Below are 18,163 nucleotides of genomic sequence, written 5' to 3'. Positions count from 1 at the left end.
CAGTGCGTGTGAGTCCGGGTGTGAAGGAACCATCCTTTAATGTTGATTTTAGTGTGTGTGTGTGTGAGTCCGGGTGTGAAGGAACACTCCTTTAATAGTGATTTAAGTGTGTGTGTGAGCCCGGTGTGAAGGAACACTCCTTTAATAATGATTTCAGTGTGTGTGTGAGTCCGGGTGTGATGGAACACTCCTTTAATGGTTATTTTAGTGTGTGTGTGTGTGTGAGTCCGGGTGTGAAGGAACACTCCTTTTATAGTGATTTCAGTGTGTGTGTGAGCCCGGGTGTGAAGGAACACTCCTTCAATAGTGATTTCAGTGTGTGTGTGTGAGTCCGGGTGTGAAGGAACACTCCTTTAATAGTGATTTGAGTGTGTGTGAGTCCGGGTGTGAAGGAACACTCTTTTAATAGTGATTTCAGTGTGGGTGAGAGTCCGGGTGTGAAGGAACAATCCTTTAATAGTGATTTCAGTGTGTGTGAGAGTCCGGGTGTGAAGAAACACTCCGTTAAAGGGATTACAGTGTGTGTGAGAGCCGGGTGTGATGGAACACTCCATTAATAGTGATTTCAGTGTGTGTGTGAGCCCAGGTGTGAAGGAACACTCCTTTAATAGTGATTTAAGTGTGTGTGTGAGCCCGGGTGTGAAGCAACACTGCTTTAATAGTGATTTCTGTGTGTGTGTGTGAGTCCGGATGTGAAGGAACACTCCTTTAATAGTGATTTCAGTGTGTGTGAGTCCGGGTGTGAAGGAACACTCCTTTAATGGTGATTTTATTGTGTGTGTGTGTGTGAGTTCGGGTGTGAAGGAACACTCCTTTAATAGTGATTTCAGTGTGTGTGAGTCCGGGAGTGCAGGAACACTCCTTTAATGGTGATTTTAGTGTGTGTGTGTGTGTGAGTCCGGGTGTGAAGGAACACTCCATTAATAGTGATTTAAGTGTGTGTGTGAGCCCGGGTGTGAAGGAACACTCCTTTAATAGTGATTTCAGTGTGTGTGTGTGAGTCTGGGTGTGAAGGAACACTCCTTTAATAGTGATTTCAGTGTGTGTGAGTCCGGGTGTGAAGGAACACTCCATTAATGGTGATTTTAGTGTGTGTGCGCGAGACTGGTTGTGAAGGAACACTCCTTTAATAGTGATTTCAGTGTGTGTGTGAGCCCGGGTGTGAAGGAACACTCCTTTAATAGTGATTTCAGTGTGTGTGAGCCCGGGTGTGAAGGAACACTCCTTTAATAGTGATTTCAGTGTGTGTATGTGAGCCCGGGTTTGAAGGAAAACTCCTTTAATAGTGATTTCAGTGTTTGTGAGATACCGGGTGTCAAGGGGCACTCCTTTAATAGTGATTTCAGTGTGAGTGTGAGACGGGTGTGAAGGAACAATCCTTTAATAGTGATTTCAGTGTGTGTGAGTGCGGGTGTGAATGAACCCTTCTTTAATAGTGATTTCAGTGTGTGTGAGCCCGGGTGTGAAGGAACACTCCTTTAATAGTGATTTCAGTGTGTGTGTGTGTCCGGGTGTGAAGGAACACTCCTTTAATAGTGATTTCAGTGTGTGTGTGTGAGCCCGGGTGTGAAGGAACACTCCTTTAATAGTGATTTCAGTGTGTGTGTGTGAGCCCGGGTGTGAAGGAACTCTCCTTTAATAGTGATTTCAGTGTGTGTGAGCCCGGGTGTGTAGGAACACTCCTTTGATAGTGATTTCAATGTGTGTGTGAGTCCGGGTGTGAAGGATCTCTCCTTTAATAGTGATTTCAGTGTGTGTGTGTGAGCCCGGGTGTGAAGGAACTCTCCTTTAATAGTGATTTCAGTGTGTGTGAGCCCGGTGTGAAGGAACACTCCTTAAATAGTGATTTCAGTGTGTGTGTGAGCCCGGTTGTGAAGGAACACTCCTTTAATAGTGATTTCTGTGTGTGTGAGCCCGGGTGTGAAGGGACACTCCTTTAATAGTGATTTCAGTGTGCTTGAGCCCAGGTGTGAAGGAACACTGCTTTAATAGTGATTTCAGTGTGTGTGAGACCGGGTGTGAAGGTACACTACTTTAATAGTGATTTCAGTGTGTGTGTGAGTCCGGGTGTGAAGGAACACTCCTTTAATAGTGATTTCATTGACTGTGTGAGAGCCCGGGTGTGAAGGAACACTCCTTTAATAGTGATTTCAGTGTGTGTGAGTCCGGGTGTGAAGGAACACTCCTTTAATAGTGATTTCAGTGTGTGTGAGATGCCGGGTGTGAAGGTACACTCCTTAATAGTGATTTCAGTGTGAGTGTGAGACGGGTGTGAAGGAACAATCCTTTAATACTGATTTCAGTGTGTGTGTAAGTCTGGTTGTGAATGAATCCTCCTTTAATAGTGATTTCAGTGTGTGAGAGTCCGGGTGTGAAGGAACACTCCTTTAATAGTGATTTCAGTGTGTGTGAGATCCTGGGTGTCAAGGGACACTCCTTTAACAGTGATTTCAGTGTGTGTGTGTGTGTGTGTGTGAGTCCGGGTGTGAAGGAACAATCCTTTAATAATGATATCAGTGTGTGTGTGTGAGCCCGGGTGTGAAGGAACACTACTTTAATAGTGATTACAGTGTGTGTGTGAGAGCCCGGGTGTGAAGGAACACTCCTTTAATAGTGATTTCAGTGTGTGTGTGCACGGGTGTGAAGGAACACTCCTTTAATAGTGAATTCAGTGTGGGTGTGAGCATGGGGGTGATGGAACACTACTTTAATAGTGATTTCAGTGTGTGTGTGTGAGCCCAGGTGTGAAGGAACACTCCTTTAGTAGTGATTTCAGTGTGTGTGTGAGGCTGGGTGTGAAGGAAGACTCCTTTAATAGTGATTTCAGTGTGTGGGTGAGCCCGGGTGTGAAGGAACACTCCTTTAATTGTGATTTCAGTGTGTGTGTGAGCACGGGTGTGAAGGAACACTCCTTTAATAGTGATTTCAGTGTGTGAGAGCCCGGGTGTAAAGGAACAATCCTTTAATAGTGATTTCAGTGTGCGTGTGAGCCCGGGTGTGAAGGAACACTCCTTTAATAGTGATTTCAGTTTGTGTGTGTGAGCCCGGGTGTGAAGGAACAATCCTTTAATAGTGATTTCAGTGTGTGTGTGTGAGTCCGGGTGTGAAGGAACACTCCTTTAATAGTGATTTCAGTGTGTGTGTGAGAGCCCGGGTGTGAAGGAACACTCCATTAATAGTGCTTTCAGTGTGTACGTGTGAGCACGGGTGTGAAGGAACACTCCTTTAATAGTGATTTCAGTGTGTGTGAGATCCCGGGTTTAAAGGAACACTCCTTTAATAGTGATTTCAGTGTGAGTGAGTCCGGGTGTGAAGGAACACTCCTTTAATATTGATTTCAGTGTGTGTGAGTCCGGGTGTGAAGGAACACTCCTTTAATAGTGATTTCAGTGTGTGTGTAAGCCCGGGTGTGAAGGAACACTCCTTTAATAGTGATTTCAGTGTGTGCGTGAGCCCGGGTGTGAAGAAACACTCCATTAGTAATGATTTCAGTGTGTGTGTGTGAGCCCGGGTGTGAAGGAACACTCCTTTAATAGTGATTTCAGTGTGTGTGAGCCCGGGTGTGATGGAACACTCCATTAATAGTGGTTGCAGTGTGTGTGTGAGCCCGGGTGTGAAGGAACGCTCCTTTAATAGTGATATCAGTGTGTGTGTGTGAAACCGGGTGTGAAGGAACACTCCTTTAATAGTGATTTCAGTGTTTGTGTGTGAGCCCGGGTGTGAAGGAACACTCCTTTAATTGTGATTTCAGTGTGTGTGTGAGTCCGGGAGTGAAGGAACACTGCTTTAATAGTGATTTCAGTGTGTGTGTGAGTCCGGGTGTGAAGGAACACTCCTTTAATAGTGATTTCAGTGTGTGTGTGAGCCCGGGTGTGAAGGAACACTCCTTTAATAGTGATTGCAGTGTGTGTGAGCCCGGGTGTGAAGGAACACTCCTTTAATAGTGATTTCAGTGTGTGTGTGAGCCCGGGTGTGAAGGAACACTCCTATATACGGATTACAGTGTGTGTGAGAGCCGGGTGTGATGGAACACTCCTTTATTAGTGATTTCAGTGTGTGTGTGAGCCAAGGTGTGAAGGAACACTCCTTTAATAGTGATTTAAGTGTGTGTGTGAGCCCGGGTTTAAAGGAACACTCCTTTAATAGTGATTTCAGTGTGTGTGTGTGTGAGTCAGGGTGTGAAGGAACACTCCTTTAATAGTGATTTCAGTGCGTGTGAGTCCGGGTGTGAAGGAACACTCCTTTAATGGTGATTTTTGTGTGTGTGTGTGTGAGTCCGGGTGTGAAGGAACACTCCTTTAATAGTGATTTAAGTGTGTGTGTGAGTCCGGGTGTGAAGGAACACTCCGCTAATAGTGATTTCAGTGTGTGTGTGAGCCCGGGTGTGAAGGAACACTCCTTTAACAGTGATTTCAGTGTGTGTGTGTGAGTCCGGGTGTGAAGGAACACTCCTTTAATAGTGATTTCAGTGTGGGTGAGTCCGGGTGTGAAGGAACACTCCTTTAATGGTTATTTTAGTGTGTGTGTGTGTGAGTCCGGGTGTGAAGGAACACTCCTTTAATAGTGATTTCAGTGTGTGTGTGAGCCCGGGTGTGAAGGAACACTCCTTTAATAGTGATTTCAGTGTGTGTGTATGTGTCCGGGTGTGAAGGAACACTCCTTTAATAGTGATTTCAGTGTGCGTGAGTCCGGGTGTGAAGGAACACTCCTTTAATAGTGATTTGAGTGTGTGTGAGTCCGGGTGTGAAGGAACACTCCTTTAATAGTGATTTCAGTGCGTGTGAGCCCGGGTGTGAAGGAACACTCTTTTAATAGTGATTTCAGTGTGGATGAGAATCCGGGTGTGAAGGAACAATCCTTTAATAGTGATTTCAGTGTGTGTGAGAGTCCGGGTGTGAAGAAACACTCCTTTAACAGTGATTTCAGTGTGTGTGAGCCCGGGTGTGAAGGAACACGCCTTTTATAGTGATTTCAGTGTGTGTGTGAGCCCGGGTGTGAAGGAACACTCCTTTAAAGGGATTACAGTGTATGTGAGAGCCGGGTGTGATGGAACACTCCTTTAATAGTGATTTCAGTGTGTGTGTGAGCCCAGGTGTGAAGGAACACTCCTTTAATAGTGATTTAAGTGTGTGTGTGAGCCCGGGTGTGAAGCAACACTGCTGTAATAGTGATTTCTGTGTGTGTGTGTGAGTCCGGATGTGAAGGAACACTCCTTTAATAGTGATTTCAGTGTGTGTGAGTCCGGGTGTGAAGGAACACTCCTTTAATGGTGATTTTATTGTGTGTGTGTGTGAGTCCGGGTGTGAAGGAACACTCCTTTAATAGTGATTTCAGTGTGTGTGAGTCCGGGTGTGCAGGAACACTCCTTTAATGGTGATTTTAGTGTGTGTGTGTGTGTGAGTCCGGCTGTGAAGGAACACTCCATTAATAGTGATTTAAGTGTGTGTGTGAGCCCGGGTGTGAAGGAACACTCCTTTAAAAGTGATTTCAGTGTGTGTGTGTGAGTCTGGGTGTGAAGGAACACTCCTTTAATAGTGATTTCAGTGTGTGTGAGTCCGGGTGTGAAGGAACACTCCTTTAATGGTGATTTTAGTGTGTGTGTGCGAGACTGGTTGTGAAGGAACACTCCATTAAAAGTGATTTCAGAGTGTGTGTGAGCCCGGGTGTGAAGGAACACTCCTTTAATAGTGATTTCAATGTGTGTGTGTGAGCCTGGTTGTGAAGGAACACTCCTTTAATAGTGATTTCAGAGTGTGTGAGAGCCCGGGTGTGAAGGAACACTCCTTTAATAGTGACTTCACTGTGTGTGTGTGTGTGTGAGCCCAGGTATGAAGGAACACTCCTTAAAAAGTGATTTCATTGTGTGTGAGCCCAGGTGTGATGAAACACTCCTTTAATAGTGATTTCAGTGTGTGTGTGAGCCCGGGTGTGAAGGAACACTCCTTTAATAGTGATTTCAGTGTGTGTGAGGCCAGGTGAGAAGGAACACTCCTTTAATAGTGATTTCAGTGTGTGTGAGCCCGGATGTGATGGAACACTCCTTTTATAGTGATTTCAGTGTGTGTGAGCCCGGGTGTGAAGGAACACTCCTTTAATAGTGATTTCAGAATGTGTATGTGAGCCCGGGTTTGAAGGAAAACTCCTTTAATAGTGATTTCAGTGTTTGTGAGATACCGGGTGTCAAGGGGCACTCCTTTAATAGTGATTTCAGTGTGAGTGTGAGACGGGTGTGAAGGAACAATCCTTTAATAGTGATTTCAGTGTGTGTGAGTGCGGGTGTGATTGAACCCTTCTTTAATAGTGATTTCAGTGTGTGTGAGGCCGGGTGTGAAGGAACACTGCTTTAATAGTGATTTCAGTGTGTGTGTGTGTCCGGGTGTGAAGGAACACTCCTTTAATAGTGATTTCAGTGTGTGTGTGTGAGCCCGGGTGTGAAGGAACACTACTTTAATAGTGATTTCAGTGTGTGTGTGTGAGCCCAGGTGTGAAGGAACACTCCTTTAATAGTGATTTAAGTGTGTGTGTGAGCCCGGGTGTGAAGCAACACTGCTGTAATAGTGATTTCTGTGTGTGTGTGTGAGTCCGGATGTGAAGGAACACTCCTTTAATAGTGATTTCAGTGTGTGTGAGTCCGGGTGTGAAGGAACACTCCTTTAATGGTGATTTTATTGTGTGTGTGTGTGAGTCCGGGTGTGAAGGAACACTCCTTTAATAGTGATTTCAGTGTGTGTGAGTCCGGGTGTGCAGGAACACTCCTTTAATGGTGATTTTAGTGTGTGTGTGTGTGTGAGTCCGGGTGTGAAGGAACACTCCATTAATAGTGATTTAAGTGTGTGTGTGAGCCCGGGTGTGAAGGAACACTCCTTTAAAAGTGATTTCAGTGTGTGTGTGTGAGTCTGGGTGTGAAGGAACACTCCTTTAATAGTGATTTCAGTGTGTGTGAGTCCGGGTGTGAAGGAACACTCCTTTAATGGTGATTTCAGTGTGTGTGTGCGAGACTGGTTGTGAAGGAACACTCCATTAATAGTGATTTCAGAGTGTGTGTGAGCCCGGGTGTGAAGGAACACTCCTTTAATAGTGATTTCAATGTGTGTGTGTGAGCCTGGTTGTGAAGGAACACTCCTTTAATAGTGATTTCAGAGTGTGTGAGAGCCCGGGTGTGAAGGAACACTCCTTTAATAGTGACTTCACTGTGTGTGTGTGTGTGTGAGCCCAGGTATGAAGGAACACTCCTTAAAAAGTGGTTTCATTGTGTGTGAGCCCAGGTGTGATGAAACACTCCTTTAATAGTGATTTCAGTGTGTGTGTGAGCCCGGGTGTGAAGGAACACTCCTTTAATAGTGATTTCAGTGTGTGTGAGGCCAGGTGAGTAGGAACACTCCTTTAATAGTGATTTCAGTGTGTGTGAGCCCGGATGTGATGGAACACTCCTTTTATAGTGATTTCAGTGTGTGTGAGCCCGGGTGTGAAGGAACACTCCTTTAATAGTGATTTCAGTGTGTGTATGTGAGCACGGGTTTGAAGGAAAACTCCTTTAATAGTGATTTCAGTGTTTGTGAGATACCGGGTGTCAAGGGGCACTCCTTTAATAGTGATTTCAGTGTGAGTGTGAGACGGGTGTGAAGGAACAATCCTTTAATAGTGATTTCAGTGTGTGTGAGTGCGGGTGTGATTGAACCCTTCTTTAATAGTGATTTCAGTGTGTGTGAGGCCGGGTGTGAAGGAACACTGCTTTAATAGTGATTTCAGTGTGTGTGTGTGTCCGGGTGTGAAGGAACACTCCTTTAATAGTGATTTCAGTGTGTGTGTGTGAGCCCGGGTGTGAAGGAACACTACTTTAATAGTGATTTCAGTGTGTGTGTGTGAGCCCGGGTGTGAAGGAACTCTCCTTTAATAGTGATTTCAGTGTGTGTGAGCCCGGGTGTGTAGGAATACTCCTTTGATAGTGATTTCAATGTGTGTGTGAGTCTGGGTGTGAAGGAACTCTCCTTTAATAGTGATTTCAGTGTGTGTGTGTGAGCCCGGGTGTGAAGGAACTCTCCTTTATTAGTGATTTCAGTGTGTGTGAGCCCGGGTGTGAAGGAACACTCCTTAAATAGTGATTTCAGTGTGTGTGTGAGCCCGGGTGTGAAGGAACACTCCTTTAATAGTGATTTCTGTGTGTGTGAGCCCGGGTGTGAAGGGACACTCCTTTAATAGTGATTTCAGTGTGCTTGAGCCCGGGTGTGAAGGAACACTCCTTTAATAGTGATTTCAGTGTGTGTGAGACCGGGTGTGAAGGTACACTACTTTAATAGTGATTTCAGTGTGTGTGTGAGTCCGGGTGTGAAGGAACACTCCTTTAATAGTGATTTCATTGACTGTGTGAGAGCCCGGGTGTGAAGGAACACTCCATTAATAGTGATTTCAGTGTGTGTGAGTCCGGGTGTGAAGGAACACTCCTTTAATAGTGATTTCAGTGTGTGTGAGATCCCGGGTGTGAAGGTACACTCCTTTAATAGTGACTTCAGTGTGAGTGTGAGACGGGTGTGAAGGAACAATCCTTTAATAGTGATTTCAGCGTGTGTGAGCCCAGGTGTGAAGGAACAGTCCTTAAATAGTGATTTCAGTGTGTGTGAGTCCGGGTGTGAAGGAACACTCCTTTAATAGTGATTTCAGTGTGTTTGAGTCCGGGTGTGAAGGAACACTCCTTTAATAGTGATGTAAGTGTGTGTGAGCCCGGGTGTGAAGGAACACTCCTTTAATAGTGATTTCAGTGTGTGTGAGTCTGGGTGTGAAGGAACACGCCTCTAATAGTGATTTCAGTGTGTTTGTGAGTCCGGGTGTGAAGGAACACTCCTTTAATAGTGATTTCAGTGTGTGTGAGTCCGGGTGTGAAGGAACACTCCTTTCTTTAATAGTGATTTCAGTGTGTGTGAGTCCGTGGGTGAGGGAACACGCCTCTAATAGTGATTTGAGAGTGTGTGTGAGTCCGGGTGTGAAGGAACACGCCTCGAATAGTGATTTGAGTGTGTGTGTGAGTCCGGGTATGAAGGAACACGCCTCTAATAGTGATTTGAGTGTGTGTGTGAGTCCGGGTGTGAAGGAACACTCCTTTAATAGTGATTTCAGTGTGTGTGAGTCCGGATTTGATGGAACACTCCTTTAATAGTGATTTCAGTGTGTGTGAGCCCGGGTGTGAAGGAACACTCCTTTAATAGTGATTTCAGTGTGTGTGTGCCCGGGTGTGAAGGAACACTCCTTTAATAGTGATTTCAGTGTGTGTGTGAGCCCGGGTATGAAGGAACTCTCCTTTAATAGTGATTTCAGAGTGTGTGTGATCCCGGGTGTGAAGGAACACTCCATTAATAGTGATTTCAGTGTGTGTGAGCACGGTTGTGAAGGAACACTCCTTTAATAGTGAATTCAGTGTGTGTGTGAGCCTGGGAGTGAAGGAACACTCCTTTAATAGTGATTTCAGTGTGTGTGTGAGTCCGGGAGTGAAGGAACACTCCATTAATAGTGATTTCAGTGTATGAGAGCCCGGGTGTGAAGGAAAACTCCTTTTATAGTGATTTCAGTGTGTGTGTGAGCCCGGGTGTGAAGGAACACTCCTTTAATAGTGATTTCAGTGTGGGTGAGAGCCCGGGTGTGAACGAACACTCCTTTAGTAGTGATTTCAGTGTGTGTGAGCCTGGGTGTGAAGGAACGCTCCTTTAATAGTGATTTCAGTGTGTGTGAGCCCGGGTGTGAAGGAACACTCCTTTAATAGTGATATCAGTGTGTGTGTGAGCCCGGGTGTGAAGGAACATTCCTTTAATAGTGATTTTAGTGTGTGTGTGTGAGTCCGGGTGTGAAGGAACACTCCTTTAATAGTGATTTAAGTGTGTGTGTGAACCCGGGTGTGAAGGAACACTCCTTTAATAGTGATTTCAGTGTGTGTGTGAGCCCGGGTGTGAAGGAACACTCCTATAACTGTGAATTCAGTGTGTGTGTGTGAGTCCGGGTGTGAAGGAACACTACTTTAATAGTGATTTCAGTGTGGGTGAGTCCGGGTGTGAAGGAACACTCATTTAATGGTTATTTTAATGTGTGTGTGTGTGAGTCCGGGTGTGAAGGAACAGTCCTTTAATAGTGATTTCAGTGTGTGTGTGAGCCCGGGTGTGAAGGAACACTCCTTTAATAGTGATTTCAGTGTGTGTGTGTGAGTCCGGGTGTGAAGGAACACTCCTTTAATAGTGATTTCAGTGTGTGTGAGTCCGGGTGGGAAGGAACACTCCTTTAATAGTGATTTCAGTGCGTGTGAGCACGGGTGTGAAGGAACACTCTTTTAATAGTGATTTCAGTGTGGTTGAGAGTCCGGGTGTGAAGGAACAATCCTTTAATAGTGATTTCAGTGTGTGTGAGAGTCCGGGTGTGAAGAAACACTCCATTAACAGTGATTTCAGTGTGTGTGAGCACGGGTGTGATGGAACACTCCTTTTATAGTAATTTCAGTGTGTGTGAGAGCCCGGGTGTGAAGGAACACTCCTTTAAAGGGATTACAGAGTGTGTGAGAGCCGGGTGTGATGGAACACTCCTTTAATAGTGATTTCAGTGTGTGTGAGCCCGGGTGTGAAGGAACACTCCTTTAATAGTGATTTCAGTGTGTGTGTGGTGAGTCAGGGTGCGTAGGAACACTCCTTTAATAGTGATTTCAGTGCGTGTGAGTCCGGGTGTGAAGGAACCATCCTTTAATGTTGATTTTAGTGTGTGTGTGTGTGAGTCCGGGTGTGAAGGAACTTCTCCTTTAATAGTGATTTAAGTGTGTATGTGAGCCCGGTGTGAAGGAACACTCCTTTAATAGTGATTTCAGTGTGTGTGTGAGCCCGGGTGTGAAGGAACACTCCTTTAACTGTGATTTCAATGTGTGTGTGTGAGTCCGGGTGTGAAGGAACACTCCTTTAATAGTGATTTCAGTGTGTGTGAGTCCGGATGTGATGGAACACTCCTTTAATGGTTATTTTAGTGTGTGTGTGTGTGAGTCCGGGTGTGAAGGAACAGTCCTTTAATAGTGATTTCAGTGTGTGTGTGAGCCCGGGTGTGAAGGAACACTCCTTTAATAGTGATTTCAGTGTGTGTGTGTGAGTCCGGGTGTGAAGGAACACTCCTTTAATAGTGATTTGAGTGTGTGTGAGTCCGGGTGTGAAGGAACACTCCTTTAATAGTGATTTCAGTGCGTGTGAGCCCGGGTGTGATGGAACACTCTTTTAATAGTGATTTCAGTGTGGATGAGAATCCGGGTGTGAAGGAACAATCCTTTAATAGTGATTTCAGTGTGTGTGAGAGTCCGGGTGTGAAGAAACACTCCTTTAACAGTGATTTCAGTGTGTGTGAGCCCGGGTGTGAAGGAACACGCCTTTTATAGTGATTTCAGTGTGTGTGTGAGCCCGGGTGTGAAGGAACACTCCTTTAAAGGGATTACAGTGTATGTGAGAGCCGGGTGTGATGGAACACTCCTTTAATAGTGATTTCAGTGTGTGTGTGAGCCCAGGTGTGAAGGAACACTCCTTTAATAGTGATTTAAGTGTGTGTGTGAGCCCGGGTGTGAAGCAACACTGCTGTAATAGTGATTTCTGTGTGTGTGTCTGAGTCCGGATGTGAAGGAACACTCCTTTAATAGTGATTTCAGTGTGTGTGAGTCCGGGTGTGAAGGAACACTCCTTTAATGGTGATTTTATTGTGTGTGTGTGTTAGTCCGGGTGTGAAGGAACACTCCTTTAATAGTGATTTCAGTGTGTGTGAGTCCGGGTGTGCAGGAACACTCCTTTAATGGTGATTTTAGTGTGTGTGAGTCCGGCTGTGAAGGAACACTCCATTAATAGTGATTTAAGTGTGTGTGTGAGCCCGGGTGTGAAGGAACACTCCTTTAAAAGTGATTTCAGTGTGTGTGTGTGAGTCTGGGTGTGAAGGAACACTCCTTTAATAGTGATTTCAGTGTGTGTGAGTCCGGGTGTGAAGGAACACTCCTTTAATGGTGATTTTAGTGTGTGTGTGCGAGACTGGTTGTGAAGGAACACTCCATTAATAGTGATTTCAGAGTGTGTGTGAGCCCGGGTGTGAAGGAACACTCCTTTAATAGTGATTTCAATGTGTGTGTGTGAGCCTGGTTGTGAAGGAACACTCCTTTAATAGTGATTTCAGAGTGTGTGAGAGCCCGGGTGTGAAGGAACACTCTTTTAATAGTGACTTCACTGTGTGTGTGTGTGTGTGAGCCCAGGTATGAAGGAACACTCCTTAAAAAGTGATTTCATTGTGTGTGAGCCCAGGTGTGATGAAACACTCCTTTAATAGTGATTTCAGTGTGTGTGTGAGCCCGGGTGTGAAGGAACACTCCTTTAATAGTGATTTCAGTGTGTGTGAGGCCAGGTGAGAAGGAACACTCCTTTAATAGTGATTTCAGTGTGTGTGAGCCCGGATGTGATGGAACACTCCTTTTATAGTGATTTCAGTGTGTGTGAGCCCGGGTGTGAAGGAACACTCCTTTAATAGTGATTTCAGTGTGTGTATGTGAGCCCGGGTTTGAAGGAAAACTCCTTTAATAGTGATTTAAGTGTTTGTGAGATACCGGGTGTCAAGGGGCACTCCTTTAATAGTGATTTCAGTGTGAGTGTGAGACGGGTGTGAAGGAACAATCCTTTAATAGTGATTTCAGTGTGTGTGAGTGCGGGTGTGAATGAACCCTTCTTTAATAGTGATTTCAGTGTGTGTGAGGCCGGGTGTGAAGGAACACTCCTTTAATAGTGATTTCAGTGTGTGTGTGTGTCCGGGTGTGAAGGAACACTCCTTTAATAGTGATTTCAGTGTGTGTGTGTGAGCCCGGGTGTGAAGGAACACTACTTTAATAGTGATTTCAGTGTGTGTGTGTGAGCCCGGGTGTGAAGGAACTCTCCTTTAATAGTGATTTCAGTGTGTGTGAGCCCGGGTGTGTAGGAACACTCCTTTGATAGTGATTTCAATGTGTGTGTGAGTCCGGGTGTGAAGGAACTCTCCTTTAATAGTGATTTCAGTGTGTGTGTGTGAGTCCGGGTGTGAAGGAACTCTCCTTTATTAGTGATTTCAGTGTGTGTGAGCCCGGGTGTGAAGGAACACTCCTTAAATAGTGATTTCAGTGTGTGTGTGAGCCCGGGTGTGAAGGAACACTCCTTTAATAGTGATTTCTGTGTGTGTGAGCCCGGGTGTGAAGGGACACTCCTTTAATAGTGATTTCAGTGTGCTTGAGCCCGGGTGTGAAGGAACACTCCTTTAATAGTGATTTCAGTGTGTGTGAGACCGGGTGTGAAGGTACACTACTTTAATAGTGATTTCAGTGTGTGTGTGAGTCCGGGTGGAAAGGAACACTCCTTTAATAGTGATTTCAGTGTGTGTGTGAGCCCGGGAGTGAAGGAACACTCCTTTAATAGTGATTTCAGTGTGTGTGTGAGCCCGGGAGTGAAGGAACACTCCTTTATTAGTGATTTCAGTGTGTGTGTGAGCCCGGGTGTGAAGGAACACTCCTTTAATACTGATTTCAGTGTGTGTGTGAGCCCGGGTGAGAAGGAACACTCCTTTAATAGTGATTTCAGTGTGTGTGTGAGCCCGGGTGTGAAGGAACACTCCTTTAATAGTGATTTCAGTGTGTGTGAGAGTCCGGGTGTGAAGGAACACCCCTTTAATACTGATTTCAGTGTGTGTGTGAGCCCGGGTGTGAAGGAACACTCCTTTAATAGTGATTTCAGTGTGTGTGTGAGCCCGGGTGTGAAGGAACACTCTTTTAATAGTGATTTCAGTGTGTGTGAACCCGGGAGTGAAGGAACACTCCTTTAATAGTGATTTCAGTGTGTGTGTGTGAGCCCGGGTGTGAAGGAACACTCCTTTAATAGTGATTTCAGTGTGTGTGTGAGCCCGGGTTTGAAGGAACACTCCTTTAATAGTGATTTCAGTGTGTGTGAGCCCGGGTGTGAAGGAACACTCCTTTAATAGTGATTTCAGTGTCTGTGAGCCCGGGTGTGAAGGAACACTCCTTTAATAGTGATTTCAGTGTGTGTGTGAGCCCGGGAGTGAAGGAACACTCCTTTAATAGTGATTTCAGTGTGTGTGAGCCCGGGTGTGAGGGAACACTCCTTAAATAGTGATTTCACTCTGTGTGAGAGTCCGGGTGTGAATGAACACTCCTTTGATAGTGAGTTCAGTGTGTGTGTGAGCCCGGGTGTGAAGGAACACTCCGCTAATAGTGATTTCAGTGTGTGTGTGAGCACGGGTGTGAAGGAACACTCCTTTAATAGCGATTTCAGTGTGCGTGTGAGCCCGGGTGTGAAGGAACACTCCTTTAATAGTGATTTCAGTGTGTGTGTGAGCCCGGGTGTGAAGGAACACTCCTTTAATAGTGATTTCAGTGCATGTGGTCCTGGGTGTGAAGGAACACTCCTTTAATAGTGATTTCAGTGTATGTGTGAGTCCGGGTGTGAAGGAACACTCCTTTAATAGTGATTTCAGTGTGTGTGTGAGTGCGGGTGTGAAGGAACACTCCTTTAATAGTGAGTTTAGTTTGTGAGAGCCCGGGTGTGAAGGAACACTCCTTTAATAGTGATTTCAGTGTGTGTGTGTGTGAGCCCGCGTGTGAAGGAACACTCCTTTAATAGTGATTTCAGTGTGTGTGTGAGTCCGGTTGTGAAGGAACACTCCTTTAATAGTGATTTCAGTGTGTGTGTGAGTCCGGATGTGAAGGAACACTCCTTTAATAGTGATTTCAGTGTGTGTGAGTCCGGGTGTGAAGGAACACTCCTTTAATAGTGATTTCAGTGTGTGTGATCCCGGGTGTGAAGGAACATTCCTTTAATAGTGATTTCAGTGTGTGTGAGCCCGGGTGTGAAGGAACACTCCTTTAATAGTGATTTCAGTGTGTGTGTGAGCCTGGGTGTGAAGGAACACTCCTTTAATAGTGATTTCAGTGTGTCTGTGAGCCCGGGTGTGAAGGAACACTCCTTTAATAGTGATTTGAGTGTGTGTGTGAGCCCGGGTGTGAAGGAACACTCCTTTAATAGTGATTTCAGTGTGTGTGAGCCCGGGTGTGAAGGACCATTCCTTTAATAGTGATTTCAGTGTTTGTGTGAACCTGGGTGTGAAGGAACACTCCTTTAATAGTGATTTCAGTGTGTATGTGAGAGTCCGGGTGTGAAGGAACACTCCTTTAATAGTGATTTCATTGTGTGTGTGAGAGTCCGGGTGTGAAGGAACACTCCTTTAATAGTGATTTCAGTGTGTGTGAGCCCGGGTGTGAAGGAACGCTCCTTTAATAGTGATTTCAGTGTGTGTGAGCCCGGGTGTGAAGGAACACTCCTTTGATAGTGATTTCAGTGTGTATGTGTGAGCCCGGGTGTGAAGGATCACTCCTTTAATAGTGATATCAGTGTGTGTGAGCCCGGGTGTGAAGGAACACTCCTTTATTAGTGACTTCAGTGTGTGTGTGTGAGCCCGGGTGTGAAGGATCACTCCTTTAATAGTGATATCAGTGTGTGTGAGCCCGGGTGTGAAGGAACCCTCCTTTAATAGTGACTTCAGTGTGTGCGTGTGAACCCGGGTGTGAAGGAACACTCCTTTAATAGTGGTTTCAGTATTTGTGTGTGTGTGAGTGTGTGTGTGATGTGTGTGTGTGTGGTGTGTGTTTGTGTGGGTGTGTGGTGTGTGTGTGTGTTTGTCCGTGTGTTTGTCCGTGTGTGTTTGTCCGTGTGTGTTTGTCCGTGTGTGTTTGTCCGTGTGTGTTTGTCCGTGTGTGTTTGTCCGTGTGTGTTTGTCCGTGTGTGTTTGTCCGTGTGTGTTTGTCCGTGTGTGTTTGTCCGTGTGTGTTAGTCCGTTTGTGTTTGTCCGTGCGTGTCTATGTGTGTGTGTGTGTGTCTGCCTGTGTGTGTGTGTGTGTCTGCCTGTGTGTGTGTGTGTGTCTGTTTGTGTGTCTCTGTGTGTGTGTGTGTCTGTGTGTGTGTGTGTGTGTGTCTGTGTGTGTGTGTCTGTGTGTCTGTGTGTGTCTGTGTATCTGTGTGTGTGTGTGTGTGTCTGTGTGTGTGTGTGTGTGTGTCTGTGTGTGTGTGTGTGTCTGTGTGTCTGTGTGTGTTTGTCTGTATGTGTTTGTCTGTGTGTGTTTGTCTGTGTGTGTTTGTCTGTGTGTGTCTGTCTGTGTGTGTCTGTGTCTGTGTGTGTGTGTGTGTCTGTGTATGTGTGCAGGTTTTCTCCTCACCTGTAGCCGAATTTGTTCATGGCGATGGAGACGTGCTTGGGGTTTCCGGCGTCACAGATGTACAGGTTGTAGTCGTTCTCCGGGATGAGGTCGATGTCGTGCAGGAAGAGACAATCCCACTCTTCATCTCGCAAAGCCTCCTTCACCCCGACGTTCAGGAGCTTGGCCCGGTTGAAGGTCTGGTTGCCCGCCTGGGAATCGAGTGAGCGCACGGACCCACAGAGCGAGGGAGGGAGGGAGAAAGAGACAGAGAGAGAGAGAGAGAGAGAGATGTCAAACTGTCCGTGAGGGAGTGAGGGAGAGGCGCACTGGGGATGACAGGAGTCAGCGGCCGTCCATGTCTCACCTGGTGGATGATGTAGATGCCGTACTGGAGCTGCTGCCTCTGCAGGAACGGGTGCAGGTAATAGAGGAAGTGCCGGAGGTGGGTCTCCCGATTCCGGTGGGGGACAATCAGGGCCGTGCGGTACTGAGGCACACAGTTCGGGGGGATGTAAAAGCCGCCCTCCTGCACCAGGGGGTTCCTCTCCTGGATGACGGCGAGCGGGGGGACGTTGTCGAACTGGATGCTGAGCGGCCCGACTGGAAAGGAGAACGGGGGAGGGGAGGGAGAGAGGGAAAAAAGGGAGAGGGAGGTAGAGATTGATGATGCATTTCCCATCTGTCACGCTGTCCCCTCCCCCTCCCTCTCCCCCCCTCCCCCTTCCCGTCCCCTCACCCTCTCCCCCTCCTTGTCCCCTCACCCTCCCTCTCCCCCACTCCCCCTCCCCGTCCCCTCACCCTCCCTCTCCCACCTCCCCCTCACCCTCCCCGTCCCCTCACCCTCCCCCCTCCCCGTCCCCTCACCCTCCCCCCTCCCCGTAGCCTCACTCTCCCCGTCCCCTCACCCTCCCCCTCCCCGTACCCTCACCCTCCCCCTCCCCGTACCCTCACCCTCCCCGTCCCCTCACCCTCCCTCTCCCCCACTCCCCCTCCCCGTACCCTCACCCTCCCCCTCCCCGTCCCCTCACCCTCCCTCTCCCCCACTGCCCCTCCCCGTACCCTCACCCTCCCCTTCCCCGTCTCCTCACCCTCCCCCTCCCCGTCCCCTCACCCTCCCCCTCCCCTCACCCTCCCCCTCCCTGTCCCCTCACCCTCCCTCTCCCCCACTCCCCCTCCCCCTCCCCTCACCCTCCCCCTCCCTGTCCCCTCACCCTCCCTCTCCCCCACTCCCCCTCCCCGTCCCCTCACCCTCCCTCTCCCCCCCTCCCCCTCCCCGTCCCCTCACCCTCCCTCTCCCCCACTCCCCCTCCCCTTCCCTCCCTCCTCCCCTCCCCCCTCGCCCTCCCCGCCCCTCCCCGATCCGAGTTTGTTGTCGGGTTGCGACGCTCATGTCCTTACCCAGATACGGTGACTTGTCCGGGCAGTCAGGGAGGCTCTGGGTGCCGGAGCCGGCCCGCTGGATGAGGCTGAGGTTGGTGTAGACATCGTGAGTCTTTGTGTAGTCCCAGGCAGGCTCGCTGCCCCAGGAGAAGAAGGCGGCGATGCTCTGGAGCCCCCCGAAGGAATAGTAGACCAGGAAGAACAACTGCGAGGCCACCAGAAGCGTGAAGGTGCACTGCCGATCCAGCCAGGGGCTCATCGCTCATCGGGGAGGAGGGGCTGTCCCTTCAACCTGTAGGTGGGGTTGTGGGGGGGAGGCGGAAGGGAGGGGGGTGGGTGTGGGTGCAGGGAGGCAAGGAGCAGAGTCATTAGTAGGTACACCCACCGCGCTGTTAGGGAGGGAGTTCCAGGATTTTGACCCAGCGACAGTGAAGGAACGGCCGATATATTTCCAAGTCAGGATGGTGAGTGACTTGGAGGGGAACTTCCAGGTGGTGGTGTTCCCATCTATCTGCTGCCCTTGTCCTTCTAGATGGTAGTGGTCGTGGGTTTGGAAGGTGCTGTGGAAGGAGC

At 47.6% G+C, this 18,163-nt stretch overlaps 1 protein-coding gene across 2 annotated transcripts in view; it reads right to left on the bottom strand.

Moving 5' to 3' along the window:
- The window catches only part of LOC144675560 (beta-1,4-galactosyltransferase 3-like), a 118,208-nt gene extending 100,325 nt beyond the window's left edge, over positions 1 to 17,883 (bottom strand). For both annotated transcript variants that reach the window (XM_078536234.1, XM_078536233.1), the window contains exons 1-3: positions 17,609 to 17,883; positions 16,575 to 16,810; positions 16,229 to 16,419 (exon numbers count right to left, since the gene is read on the bottom strand). In XM_078536234.1, the coding sequence (XP_078392360.1) occupies positions 16,229 to 16,419; positions 16,575 to 16,810; positions 17,609 to 17,849 (668 nt within the window). In that variant the 5' untranslated portion in view covers positions 17,850 to 17,883. The remainder of the gene's footprint in view (positions 1 to 16,228; positions 16,420 to 16,574; positions 16,811 to 17,608) is intronic.
- Between the last annotated feature and the right edge of the window lie 280 nt (positions 17,884 to 18,163).

The sequence above is a fragment of the Cetorhinus maximus genome, unplaced genomic scaffold (assembly GCF_964194155.1).
Source record: "Cetorhinus maximus unplaced genomic scaffold, sCetMax3.hap1.1 HAP1_SCAFFOLD_1009, whole genome shotgun sequence".
NCBI classification, from domain to species: domain Eukaryota; kingdom Metazoa; phylum Chordata; class Chondrichthyes; order Lamniformes; family Cetorhinidae; genus Cetorhinus; species Cetorhinus maximus.
This window is presented reverse-complemented; position numbering and strand designations above follow the sequence as displayed.